The sequence below is a fragment of the Myotis daubentonii genome, chromosome 9, assembly GCF_963259705.1.
Source record: "Myotis daubentonii chromosome 9, mMyoDau2.1, whole genome shotgun sequence".
Taxonomy (NCBI): Eukaryota; Metazoa; Chordata; class Mammalia; order Chiroptera; family Vespertilionidae; genus Myotis; species Myotis daubentonii.
In genome coordinates this window covers 38,762,597-38,775,601 of record NC_081848.1, presented here as the reverse complement: position 1 = coordinate 38,775,601, position 13,005 = coordinate 38,762,597, and the positions used below count along the sequence as shown (strand labels likewise).

The 13,005-nt window shown below is 37.9% G+C and overlaps 1 protein-coding gene across 6 annotated transcripts in view; it reads right to left on the bottom strand.

Moving 5' to 3' along the window:
* RSF1 (remodeling and spacing factor 1) overlaps nucleotides 1–13,005 on the bottom strand; it is a 141,968-nt gene that overhangs the window by 91,813 nt on the left and 37,150 nt on the right. For 5 of the 6 annotated variants that reach the window (XM_059708348.1, XM_059708349.1, XM_059708351.1 and 2 more), the window contains exon 2: nucleotides 2,886–2,977. In XM_059708348.1, coding sequence (XP_059564331.1) covers nucleotides 2,886–2,977 — 92 coding nt within the window. Of the gene's footprint in view, nucleotides 1–2,885; nucleotides 2,978–13,005 lie in introns of those variants that run through there. The other variant, XM_059708353.1, reaches the window with a different exon arrangement.

The window sequence follows — 13,005 nt, the reverse complement described above, 5'->3', positions numbered from 1 at the left end:
CAGGGAAGGAGTAGTAACAGCTGATGGCTTTGGATTTTCTTTTTGGAGTGATGAAAATATTCTGGTTTAGATACTGATGATTGTGCAACCTTGTGAATATACAAAAACACACCCACTGAATTATATACTTTTAAAGGGCAAATTTTGTTATATGAATATATCTCAATTCAAAAAAATTTAGCCATAACCTTTTGTTATGACCGAAAAGCTGAAAGGGTTTAGAATTTATAAAATCACCTCATTCCATTTCTCAGATTTTACAAAAAACTAAGACACAAGGAGCAAAGCAGAGCTGGAATTATTATACAAGGTATTTCTTTCTCAGTTCTAAGAAACAAACCCACTTTAATAAACAGATCTATTTACAAAGGACTATACTCTTTAAATATGTTAAAATCTATGTCCTGAATTTCTACCACCTCTTTTTAAGCTCCAGGTCCCTGATTATTAATCATTAAATATTTTGTTAAAGGCAAAACAGCAACTTCGCAGGTATTTAAAAAGCACTTTAGCCCTGGCCAGAGAGGCACAGTTGGGCGGCATCCTGTACATCAAAAGGTTTCCAGTTCAATTCCCAGTCAAAGTACATGCCTAATGGTAGGCTTAATCCCCAGTAGGGGATGAGCAGAAGGCAGATGATCCATGTTTCTCTCTCTCCCCTCTCCCTTCCTCTCTCTCTAAAAATAAAAATATATTTAAAAAAAAGGGGGGGGGGAGGATATTCCTAAGCTTAAAAAAAAAAAAAGAAGGGGAAAAAAAGCACTTTAAATAGCTAAAAATTTGCTCTACTGTCATTCACAGTTTAACATATTTCATATATATTTTAAAAATATGTCTTAATTGATTTTATTTATTTATTTTATTTTTTGGTTAATCTTAACATGAGGATATTTTTCCATTGATTTTTAGAGAGATTGGAAGGGAAGGGGAGAGACACAGAGAGAGAAACATCAATGTGAGAGAGACACATCAATTGGTTCCCTCAGCCAGGGGTATGTGCCCTTGACCAGAATCAAACCTGGAACCCTTCAGTCCACAGGCCAACACTCTAGGGCTATTTTCATTGATTTTAGAGAAAGAGGAAATGAGAGGGATAGAGAGAAACATCTATGAGAGATGTCAATCGGCTGCCTCTTGCACGCCCCCTACTGAAGATAGAGCCTGCAACCTGGGCATGTGCCCTGACCAGGAATCGAACTGGGACCTGTTGGTTCATGGTCAACGCTCAACCACTGAGACACTCTGGCCAGGCAATATATATGTATACACACACACACACACACACACACACACACACACACACACACCCCTCACCAAGGGTATGTTTTTATTGATTTGAGAGAGAGAGAGAGAGAGAGAGAGAGAGAGAGAGAGAGAGAGAGAGAAACATTGATCCATTGCCTTCCTTAAGCGTCCAGACTGGGGATCAAACCTGCAACCTTTCTGGTTTATGGGACAACACTCCAACCAACTAAGCCACCTGACCATGGCAACATAGTTCAGATTTTTAATTAAACATTAATTAAAAAAAAAAAACATTAATTAATTAGGGCTTTTAGAAAATCCCGTAGCATTGAATTTTTGAAATGCTGAGCCAACTTTGCAATGTTTCAAACTTGTGCAAAGTTATCGAAATATATTTCATATTGAGTTTTTCAAAAGTTAAGCCACTACTACCACTGAGAGTTTGGGGTCTCTATTTCCTCTCACAGAACTAGGGAGAACTGTGGCTACTTCAACCAACAGAGTATGGTGCAAGTGAACTTTCCAAATTCCTGACCCAAAGAATCAGTGAGCTGATTAAAATGATTATTGTTTTATGTCACTTAATTTGGAGTGGTGTGTTATACAGCAGAGATAATTGGAACAGCACATGTGATTTTTATAATAAAAACAAGCAACTCTTGTTTCCTCTTTTCATAGCACTGTATAATCATATACATTCCCCCACCAAAAAAAGAACAGTTATAAAAATACATGTATCTATGTAAACATACATTTATATATTAAAGAAGACAAGAAAATGACATGGTTTTCCAATCATCTAAAAATATAATCTAGCTTGGCTGGTGTTGCTCAGTGGTTGAGTGTCGACCTATGAACCAGAAGGTGGCGGTTTGATTCCTGGTTAGAGCATAAGCCCGAGTTGCAGGCTGGATCCCCAGTGTGGGAAGTGCAGGAGGCAGCTGATCAATGATTCTCTCTCATCATTGATGTTTCTATCTCTCTCTCCCTCTCCCTTCCTCTCTGAAATCAATAAAAATATATTTTATAAATAAATACATACATACATACATACATACATACATACATACATAAATAAAATACAACCTAATATTCTGCTATGTCATAGATTCAAAATACCCCCGGGGCCATCATGAAGGTAGGTACATACATCAGCTTAGGCTTCCAAAAATGGTGTGGTTCTTTAAGTTTAGATGCAATTCCAGGTAATTTTCCCTGGAATTGGTCTTGCCTTAAATAGGGTTCATCCTAAAACAACCGTTTTATGATTACCTAGGTTGTTCTCATTAAGGATAGGTTTGGCCTTGCTGGTAACTTTGATGACTTTCTTGGGCCTTACGTGTATCTTACCTGATTTGATCAGGATGATTTTAAGGATTAAATGAGAAGACATGAAAAGTCCTAAGCATGGTATTAAGTAAAAAAGAGATACAATATCTCTGAAAGCTAGCTTTAGGACTCAAGACTATTGCTTAGTAGCTGCAAAAGAGAATCACATACTGATAGTAATCTGAATTTTCCAAGTATTATTTTGCAACTTTCAGTAGACTTTTTAAAAAGTTAAGCTTAATATGAAACATAACAAACTCATGTTAGGTACAGTAATATTTTAATAGAGAAGGCAGTTTTCAAATATTTACCTTGATCAAATATTTTTCCCATCTGTCTGCTGTAACGGATTTGCCAATCTTCCTCATCAACTTCAAATGAAGCTCCACCAGTTCTTTTGGTACTTAAAATAAAGAAAAAATACTCTTAGCAAACAAAATTTTTTTAAAAAATTGTAAACATTTAATTTATAGAAAAAGAACATTCCCCAACACTGAATAATTTTTCAAAAAAGATGTGGATTTTAACTATCTCAGATCTCTGAGTCAGAAAAGAGTAAACTAGGGCAAGAAAACAACTGAAAATTACTTCCTGAAAGATGAGTAGGTATATTCACGTTTTCTTCCAAAATATCACCAAGTAATTATAAACTCAAATGTCAATTGTGGACTTGTGGGTGATCATGATGTTGTCATCATGATCATTGATTATAACATATGTACCACTGTGGTGCAGGATGTGGACAGTGGGGGAAGAAAACATATGGGAACTTTATGTTCTGTACTTTATGTTCAATTTTTCTGTGCATCTAAAACTGCTCTAAAAAATAAAGTCTATAAAAAATACCCCATCAAGTAAAAGTACTTAACTATACAACTAAAATTTCTATTGTCTTTCATAACACATATTTGGTTTCTTTTCTGAGACTGCAGACCAACATAGACTCATAGAATTAGAAAGAAATCAAGGAACATATATTCCATGGTGACAAATATCTCAGTAGTCTAATAGTTTTCAAACTGTTTCAGAAAACTACTCTTCCAATCTATCCCTTACCTATTGTGCTAAACTCCTCTATAGCAACCTTACAGATGAACGCTTGATAACCTTCAGGAAGGGAAAATTTACTTACCTCCAAGGCTCCAATTATTAGAAAGTCACCCTTACACAAAATCAAAATCTGCCTTCCTCCCTGGTTCTTGCTCTTTTTCTCTTATACTTTCAATTCCCCTTCTATTGGAGCCTTTAAATATTTGAAGATTGTTATATCTTTCTCCAGATTCTCTCTTCTAATTGTAATAACTGGAGTCCCTCCAAATATCCCTTGGCTATGATCTAATTATATTGTTTAATTATATTAATTAGATCTGAGGAAAATGAAGAACACACACAGCCAGTCAAGTTTAGCATTTCCCAATACCAAAAACCATTAGTAACCTAAGAGAAATCAGGGGTTTCGTAATCAAAATGTTAGGAAAATGCTAGATTAATTTTTTTTTTATACCACAGAACTTCCTGAAGCCTTTAATGATTGTTCCTATGTGCACAGTGAATATCCAAGATAGGGACATAATTTGCAGCACTTCCTAATACTATATTTGATTATGGAGCCTTTTTTGGGGGACACACATTATCCTGTAGGATACAATACTCTGAAGTACAGTATGGGAAATGATGGACTAATTCTTTTCAGTCATTCTTTCAGACTCTATTCTCCATTAAAGCTACTTCCAGCCCTAGCCGGTTTGGCTCAGTGGGTAGAGCATCGGCCTGCGGACTGAAGGGTCCCGGGTTCAATTCCGATCAAGGGCATGTACCTTGGTTGCGGGCACATCCCCGGTAGGAGATGTGCAGGAGGCAGCTGATCGATGTTTCTCTCTCATCGATGTTTCTAACTCCCTATCCCTCTCCCTTCCTCTCTGTAAAAAATCAATAAAATATATTTTTTAAAAAATTCAATAAAGTATATTAAAGAATAAAAAAGAATCGAACCTGGGACCTTTCAGTCCACAGGCCGACGCTCTATCCACTGGGCCAAACCGGTTTCGGGGGAAAATATATTTTTAAAAAAGCTACTTCCAACTTGTTAGGACCTACAAGTATAAACACATTCAGCCATTCAACAAATTTCTGTAGGTCCACTATTATTTAGCAAGAAATAACCTCTGCCCTTAATGAGCCTACTTAAGTGAGTTGGAAGTAAAGGAAGCCAGGAGAGGTGGGTATAGACAAGTAAACAGAGAATTATATTAAGCTAAGACCTGAAGTATGGGATTGAGGGTGGAGTGGAAAAAAGGGGGGAAGGACATTGCTTACAGAATTAACTGCAGATACAAAAAGCTGAAAAACCAAGTAATCATGAACTAGAGGCATGAACAGAGAAAAAGCCTTATAAGGCTAGGCTAACAAGAACACATTTTATTTTAAAAATTTAGGCAAGAGAGTGTGCTGTGATTTAAAAAGATCTCAAAAAATTCAGGAAAATATCAATCCAGAAAGATGAGAGTCACCTGAACTAAGGTAGAAGTGGTACAGAGAGAAGTGGGCAGATCTGAGAAATGCTTAGGAAACAAATAACAAAACTTAATGATTGACTGGTAATGCGGAGTAATAAAAAACCAAAAACTGAGGCACTGGCCTAGGGAATGAAGTAGATGCCAAACATAATACACTAGGAAGAAAAAAATTTGGGATCAATTATTAGCGCTACCACTTAAACAAGGGGACTATGATTCTAGTCAAGTCTTTAAGCAATGAATTTCAAAATCCTCATCTGTAATAAAGGGATGTATTGGTTATCTTACAATTTCAAAACTACAAAACATTACATAATGTATTTAAAAATATTATTTATTTATTTTTTCTTTATTGATTAAGGTATTACATGTATGTCTTTATCCTCCCATTGCCCCCCTGCCCCACCATTCGTGCCCTCACCCCCTTATGGTCTGTGTCCATTGGTTATACTTACATGCATGCATATAAGTCCTTTGATTGATCTCTTCTTACCCCCACCCTCCCTTGCCTTCCCTCTGAGATTTGACAGTCTGATCAATGCTTCTCTGTCTCTGGATCTGTTTTGTTTTTTGTGTTTTTAAAAAATATATTTTTTATTGACAATTCTTTGCGGTCGTATTAAATTTGGACATGGGTGTCATACTGGTCGGAATTAATTTCCATTGAAAGAGCAATGATACATAACATGCAAGATTATGAAGGATAAACAAGATTTATTAATTCTTTTTTGGAACTACGTCACTACTAGTAGAATCACTACAAACGTTATCACTTTCTACATCAGAGTCAGTATTCAAGGTGACAAAATAAAACTCTTCATCGTTACTTTCAGATTCACAGTACACTTCTTTCGGTAACGTTCTTTTTGCCATTTTGGAGTATTATTTTGAAATATCTTAACAAACGAGAATGCCTAGTTACAGTTAAACGTAGTTTGTAAAGCTTTATTTGAAATTCTGCGAAGTATCTCCGAAGCTTGTCGATTTCTTCACTCTCAAAAGGCGACTGACTTGCCACAGTGTTTTGCATGGCGAGTGTGGAACGACCGCGTTTGTTTATATTGAGTTTCGATATCTCCAATTTGTCGGGGCAATGTTTTGGTTCGTGACAAGGTCGCTTAGACACTTAAGAGCTTTCAGAGAAATTATGAACTGATACATGAATGAATAGAGTTAAGATTCCTTGCTGTGGTGGCTGAGAGCAGACATACGACCGGAATGGTAAAAAAGCTTTGGAGGCCGAGAGTAGAAAAACGACAGCAAAGGGTTAATACAGAGAGGAAGAAAGAGGGTTAGAGAGTTAGAAACATTGATGAGAGAGAAACATCAATCAGCTGCCTCCTGCACACCCCCCACTGGGGATGTGCCCGCAGCCAAGGGACATGCCCTTGACTGGAATCGAATCCGGGACCTTTGAATCTGCAGGCTGACAACTCTATCCACTGAGCCAAACCAGTTAGGCTGGATCTGTTTTTGTTAATCAGTTTATGTTGTTCATTATAGTCCACAAATGAGTGAGATCATGTGATATTTCTCTTTCTCTCACTTATTTCGCTTAGCATAATGCTCTCCAGATCCATCCATGCTGTTGCAAATAATGAGTTCCTTCCTTTTTACAGCAGCATAGTATTCCATTGGGTAGATGTACCGCTGTTTTTTAATCCACTCATCTGCTGATGGGCACTTAGGCTGTTTCCAAGTCTTAGCAATTGTAAATTGTGCTGCTATAACATAGGGGTGCATATATCCTTTCTGATTGGTGTTTCTGTTTTCTTGGGATATATCCCTAGAAGTGGGATCATTGGGTCAAATGGGAGTTCCATTTTTAGTTTTTTGAGGAAACTCTATACTGTTCTCCACAGTGGCTGCACCAGTCTTCATTCCCACCAGCAGTGCACAAGGGTTCCTTTTTCTCCGCATCCTCTCCAGCACTTATCATTTGTTGATTTGTTGATGATAGCCATTCTGACAGGTGTGAGATGGTACTTCATTGTCATTTTATTTGCATCTCTTGGATGATTAGTGAGTTTGAGCATATTAATACTGTCTGTATCACATAAAATACCTTTATTTTTACTGTTGATATTTCGGGAACCAAGGTCAGTTCCAATTTCTCACTTTTCCCCAAACAGTAAGTGTTGTTGTTTTTTAAATCCTCACCCAGGGATATGTTTTTATTAATTTTAGAGAGAGAGAGGAAAGGAGAGCAAGAGAAACATCGATCAGTTGCCTCCTATATGCACCCCCTCAGACCAGGATAGAACTTGCAACCTAGGTATGCTCCCTGACCAGGAATCGAACCTGCAACCTTTCAGTGTACAGGATGATGCACCAACCAATCAAGCCAAACCAATCCTCACTGAGCAGGGTGCTTCTAAACACTAAGTCTTGATGATTTTGCCTTCCTACATCTCAAACCTATTCCCTCCCCCTCCTGCCCCCCCACCCCCCCGGCGCCACACTGTTTCTTAGGATATCACTGTACCTTCTCACTTCACAAAATACCTTTGGATAATCTCCTATAATCAAACCAATGCTCTAAAACTACTGCTTTCATGTCATTTCCCAGTTCATAAATACCTTTTATGGTCCCTATATAAACTCATCCAGATTTCTTTCCGTGGCCTCAGAGTCCCAACATTCAGTGTCAACCTAATTCTTCAATCCTCTCTCACTTCTACAATGAAATCCTTGATTCGAATCATTTAGGCCTGTTCACTATCCATTAAGCATACCTAGTTCACTACCTATGTGGGCTTTATTCAAGTCCCCCAGCTTACTGTTTTCTGCCCACTTGAAATATGCTCATCCTTCAATTTCTGGTAAATAAAAATCCCAAAAGTCTCTGAGATAGCTTTCCAATGATTCCAGCAACAGCTTTGTCCTCAGAATGCCCACAGTATCAATACTGTCTATATCACTCATTTAGGAGTTGGCTAAAAGCTTTTACATTATTTATGCATGTCCTCCATATCATATAGATATATGAAATCACACAAAAATTTGATACAATTGCAAATATTTTTAGAAATCCAGAGTAAAATAATTGTGCAAAATGTTTTCTACCCCACTTTACAAATGTAGTCATAGTTGATTTAGGCATATAGAAATAGGTTACATATTATTGGATTTTCTTGTTAGAGCATTGGCTCTTGCAAAGTACTGTCTAATAGAAAATAAGATGAGCCACATGATTTCAAATTTTCTAGTTCACTCATAAAAGTAAAAGACATAAAAATTAATTTCAATAATATATTTTTAAAAATCAATAATATATTTTAATACTGTATTCCAATGTCATTTCAACATATAATCCATATTTAAAATTTCAGATATTTTATATATTTTACTTGATTTTTAAAATTTACTTTTTAAAAATGAGGTATAATTGACATAACATTATATTAGTTTCAGGTGTACAATATGATTTAACATGTGTATACATTATGAAATGATAGCCACAATAAATCTCTTATACTTACAAAAATGTTTTACATGTTATGAGAGTTTTAAATTTCAAATCTCTTAGCAACTTTCAAATATGCAATACAATAATATTAACTGTAGTTAACATGCTGTACATTTAATCACCATGACTTATTTATTTTATAACTGGGAGTTTGTACCTTTGGACCCCTTTCACCCATTTTACATCGGTTTTTTTTTGTACTAAGCATTCAAAACATATTGTGTATTTTACATTTACAGCACATTTCAATTCACACTAGCCATATTTCAAATGCTCAAGAGCCACACATGGCTACTGTATTGTATCGTACAGAGTTAGAATATTTAAAACTAAAATTTATGCCCTGGCCAGTGTGACTCAGTTGGTTGGAATGTCATCCCGTATACTGAAAGGTTGCACATTCGATCCCTGGTCGGCTTGGGTACATAGGAAACGAGTCAATGTTCTCACACTGATGTTTCTTTCTCTTTCTCTCCCCCCATTACTTTCGTTCTAAAATCAACAAGCATATCCTCCAGGGTGTGTGGGGGCGAGACTAAAATTTGTAATTCACAATTTACTTACATATTTTTGCAATATAATTTATATATAACATTATTCTAGTTTCGTGTGTACATGATTTAATATTTGTACATATTGTGAAATAGTTCCCATAATAAATCTAGTTAACACTGAATTTAATTATATTTGTTGTTACAAATAGAACTGACAAGCTGATAACCTAACGCATTGCATTTGCATTTAACCTATACATATCCTCTCCTATACTTTAAACTATCTCTAGATTACTTATAATTTCCTAATACAATGTAAATGCTATGTAAATAGTTGTTATACTACATTGTTTAGGGAACATTGACAATAAAGTCTTGTACATGTTCAGTACAGATCCAATTATTGTAGGTCAAACTACATAGTACATATCAGCAACAACATAACATTTTTTTAGAATCTTTTCCATCAGCAGTTGGTTGACTCCCCAGATGCAGAACCTGCTGATAGGAAGTACTGACTATACTCTATAAAAACTATATTGTATATAGACCATCATATGACAATGGAAATAGTCTTTATATGCCCTTTCCAATATAGTAGCCATTTTAGTGACTAGCAAAATGTGACCACTGAGCACCTGATATGGAGCTAATAAAACTGAGAAACTAAACGTTTTTTATTTATTTTTAATTAATTTATATTTAAATAGCCACGTATGACAAGTAGGTATAGCTTTGGACAGTGCAGCTGAAAATTACCAATCATATTTTAAAAACACATAATCACTGTCTAAAACAGTGATGGCGAACCTTTTGAGCTCGGCGTGTCAGCATTTTGAAAAACCCTAACTTACCTCTGGTGCCGTGACACATATAGAAATTTTTTGATCTTTGCAACCATAGTAAAACAAAGGTTTATATTTTTGATATTTATTTTATATATTTAAATGCTATTTAACAAAGAAAAATCTACCAAAACAATGAGTTCATAAGTTCGCCATCACTGGTCTAAAATATACAGAGAATATGCAAATTCACTCATCACCTGAAACATTTTCTAATCTCATTTCTAGAACATTAGGTAATTGTTAACATCCCTCTAAAGAATTATTTATTTACCAATTTCATGTTATTCTGAAAAATACAGGGTTTTTTTAGTTGTTTGTTTAAGTATTTTTTTTTTTATTGATTTCAGAGAGAAAGGGAGGAGAAAGACAGAAACATCAATGATGCGAGACAGTCACCGATTGACTGCCTCTTGCATGCTGCCAATTGAGCCCGAAACCTGGGCATGTGACCAAGAATTGAACTGTGACCTCCTGGTTCATAGATTGATACTCAACCACTGAGCCAAACAGGTCAGGCAAAAAATATAGGTTTCCTTCCCAACTGAACAAAGATCTCTACCTTTTCACATGATAGATTTGATACATAACTTTTAACAGACCTGTTTCCTAAAGCCTCAAGGTGAAAGATTCTGAAGCAGAAGAAAAGGTCAGAGGCTGTGTGAATTCATGGAAAACCTGGCAAATGATGTAGGTATGAAGCAAAAATTCCAGACTGCATTACTGATCCAAGCACCAAAGATGTTCTATATTCTGACATTTTTCTAAGCATCTTTCCAGTACCTAACCTTAAGAATGCTGCTGAGTCTGTGATTCTAATCTTGCTACTTACAATTCCTTTTATGGTAGAAGTTTATAACAGCTCATAATTAAATGACCTAATTCTTCTCATTTCTCAATAAAGTCTTTTACTTAAACTTCCTCTATGCTTATAAACATAGATATAATTAGAGTCACAAGAACAGTTGATTTTATGAAGGCCACTTATAAGAGAGCATTGATTTTAGATATGGAGATTGGAAGATAAGCTTTCCGTAAGTTTTAACTACTGGCCGATTTTTATCATCTCTGTTGGGGAAGCACAGTTTTAGCAATTATAAGACTAGTTCCACAAGCCATTTGATCCTTAAAATAACTGTTATACATTTATATACCTGATCTTCAAAGAGTTCATTTAATCAATCATCCTAAAAGTTTCCTGAAAAGCAAAGAAATGGTTCAAGACTACTGCTCTGTAGGGGAGGAAAAGTAATTTTCTCCCTACCCTTTTGGGTTCTGGTTGGAACATCCTTGTAATAAAAAAAAGAAATACAGGAGGAAAAAACACAAAAGTTTAATGACATGCATACTTCATGTACAAAGGGAGAGACCCAGGAAAACAGGAGTAATTTGCCAAAAAGGCTCAAACCACCACCTTTAAATACCATCGTCAACTAAAAGGGATGTTACCTGGAAAAGCATGGTAAACAATGTAAGGTTGTTATGAACATTTAAGTCGTGATCTTTTGTATTGATAAGAGTTTGCAGAGGTAAGGTCATCCCTTCCTTTGCGTATAGTGAGGGAGACACCCCTAACAATAGAGGTTTCCCTTATAAATGTAAATGTATTTTACAAAGATTAACTTCTATTTGGTTTTCAGAACTTCTCCCATGCCTATGGTCTCTAAAATTAACCAGTCTAAAATAATCCTTGTGCCAAATAGACATACTATTATATAGGGGTAACAAATTATCTTCCCCTATAGCGCTTAAGTAATAACCCTGTTACAGCATGTTTCTGTGGTAAATACTGTAGGCAACTGTAACACAGTGATGTTTGTGTAATGCATTGCACCACATCATAACAGCTACAACATTACTAAGTAAGAGGAATTTTTCAGTTTCATTATAAACTTACTAGAGGCTCAGTGCACGGATTCGTCCATTGGTGGGGTCCCTCTGGTGGCCTGCAGGGATTGGGCCAAAACCGCAGTCAGACCTCCCCTGAGGGGTCCCGGATTGCGAGAAGATGCAGGCCAGGCCGAGGGACCCCAGTGGTGCACGCTGGGCCTCTAGTCCTATCTAATAAAAGAGAAATACGGTAATTGGCGTTCAACCGCTACCCTTCCCATTGGCTAATCAGGGCAATATGCAAATTAAGTGTCAGCCAAGATGGTGGCCGGCAGCCAGGCAGCTTGAAACTACCATGAGGCTTGCTTGCTTCAGTGACGGAGGACTCCAACGTTCCCCACCTGTCCAACGTTCCCCACCTGCCGCTGCAGGCCTCTGAGCTGCAAGCAACTATGTAACAAACATAGAAGGTAAACAAAACCCCAGAAACCTGCCCGGCTTCAGCCAGCAGGATCGCAACATTGTAAGCAAAGGCCAGAAACCTACTTTCAGCAGCAGAGGCCTAAGAGCTGGAGCCAAGCCTCAAAGCTAAAGCTGGCCCAGAATAAAAAGTAAAAAAGAAGAAGAAAAGGAGCGGTTGGGAGCTTCAGTCACCCCCAGCCTGAAAACAGCCCTCAGCTCCTCACCCAGGCTGGCCAGGCACCCCAGTGGGGACCCCCACCCTGATCCAGGACACCCTTCAGGCAAAACAGCCGGCACTGTGTGTGACAGGGTAGAGCCATAACCTCCCCATCGGCCCTGCCCTGAGTGTGAGAGTGGCAGCACCCCAAACCCCTGATGGGCCCTGCTCTGTGAATGACAGGGGGAAATGCCCCAACCCCCTGATTGGCCCTGCTCTGTGCCTGACAGGGGGTGGCGCCGCAACCTCCCCATCGACCCTGCGTTGAGTGTGACAGGGGATGGTGGCCCAACCCCCCAATCAGCCCTACCCGGAGCGTGACTGAGGGTGGAATCACAACTTCCCGATCGCCCTGCTCTCTGTATGACAGGGGGCGGCGCCCCAACTCCCCAATCAGCCCTACTCTGAGCCTGACCAGGGGCTGCACCTAGGGATTGGGCCTGCCCTCTGCCACCCGGGAGCAGGCCTAAGCCAGCAGGTCATTATCTCCCGAGGGGTCCCAGACTGCGAGAGGGCACAGGCCAGGCTGAAGGGCCCCCCTCTCTCCCCCCGCAGTGCACAAGTTTTTGTGCACCGGGCCTCTAGTATGCATATAAGA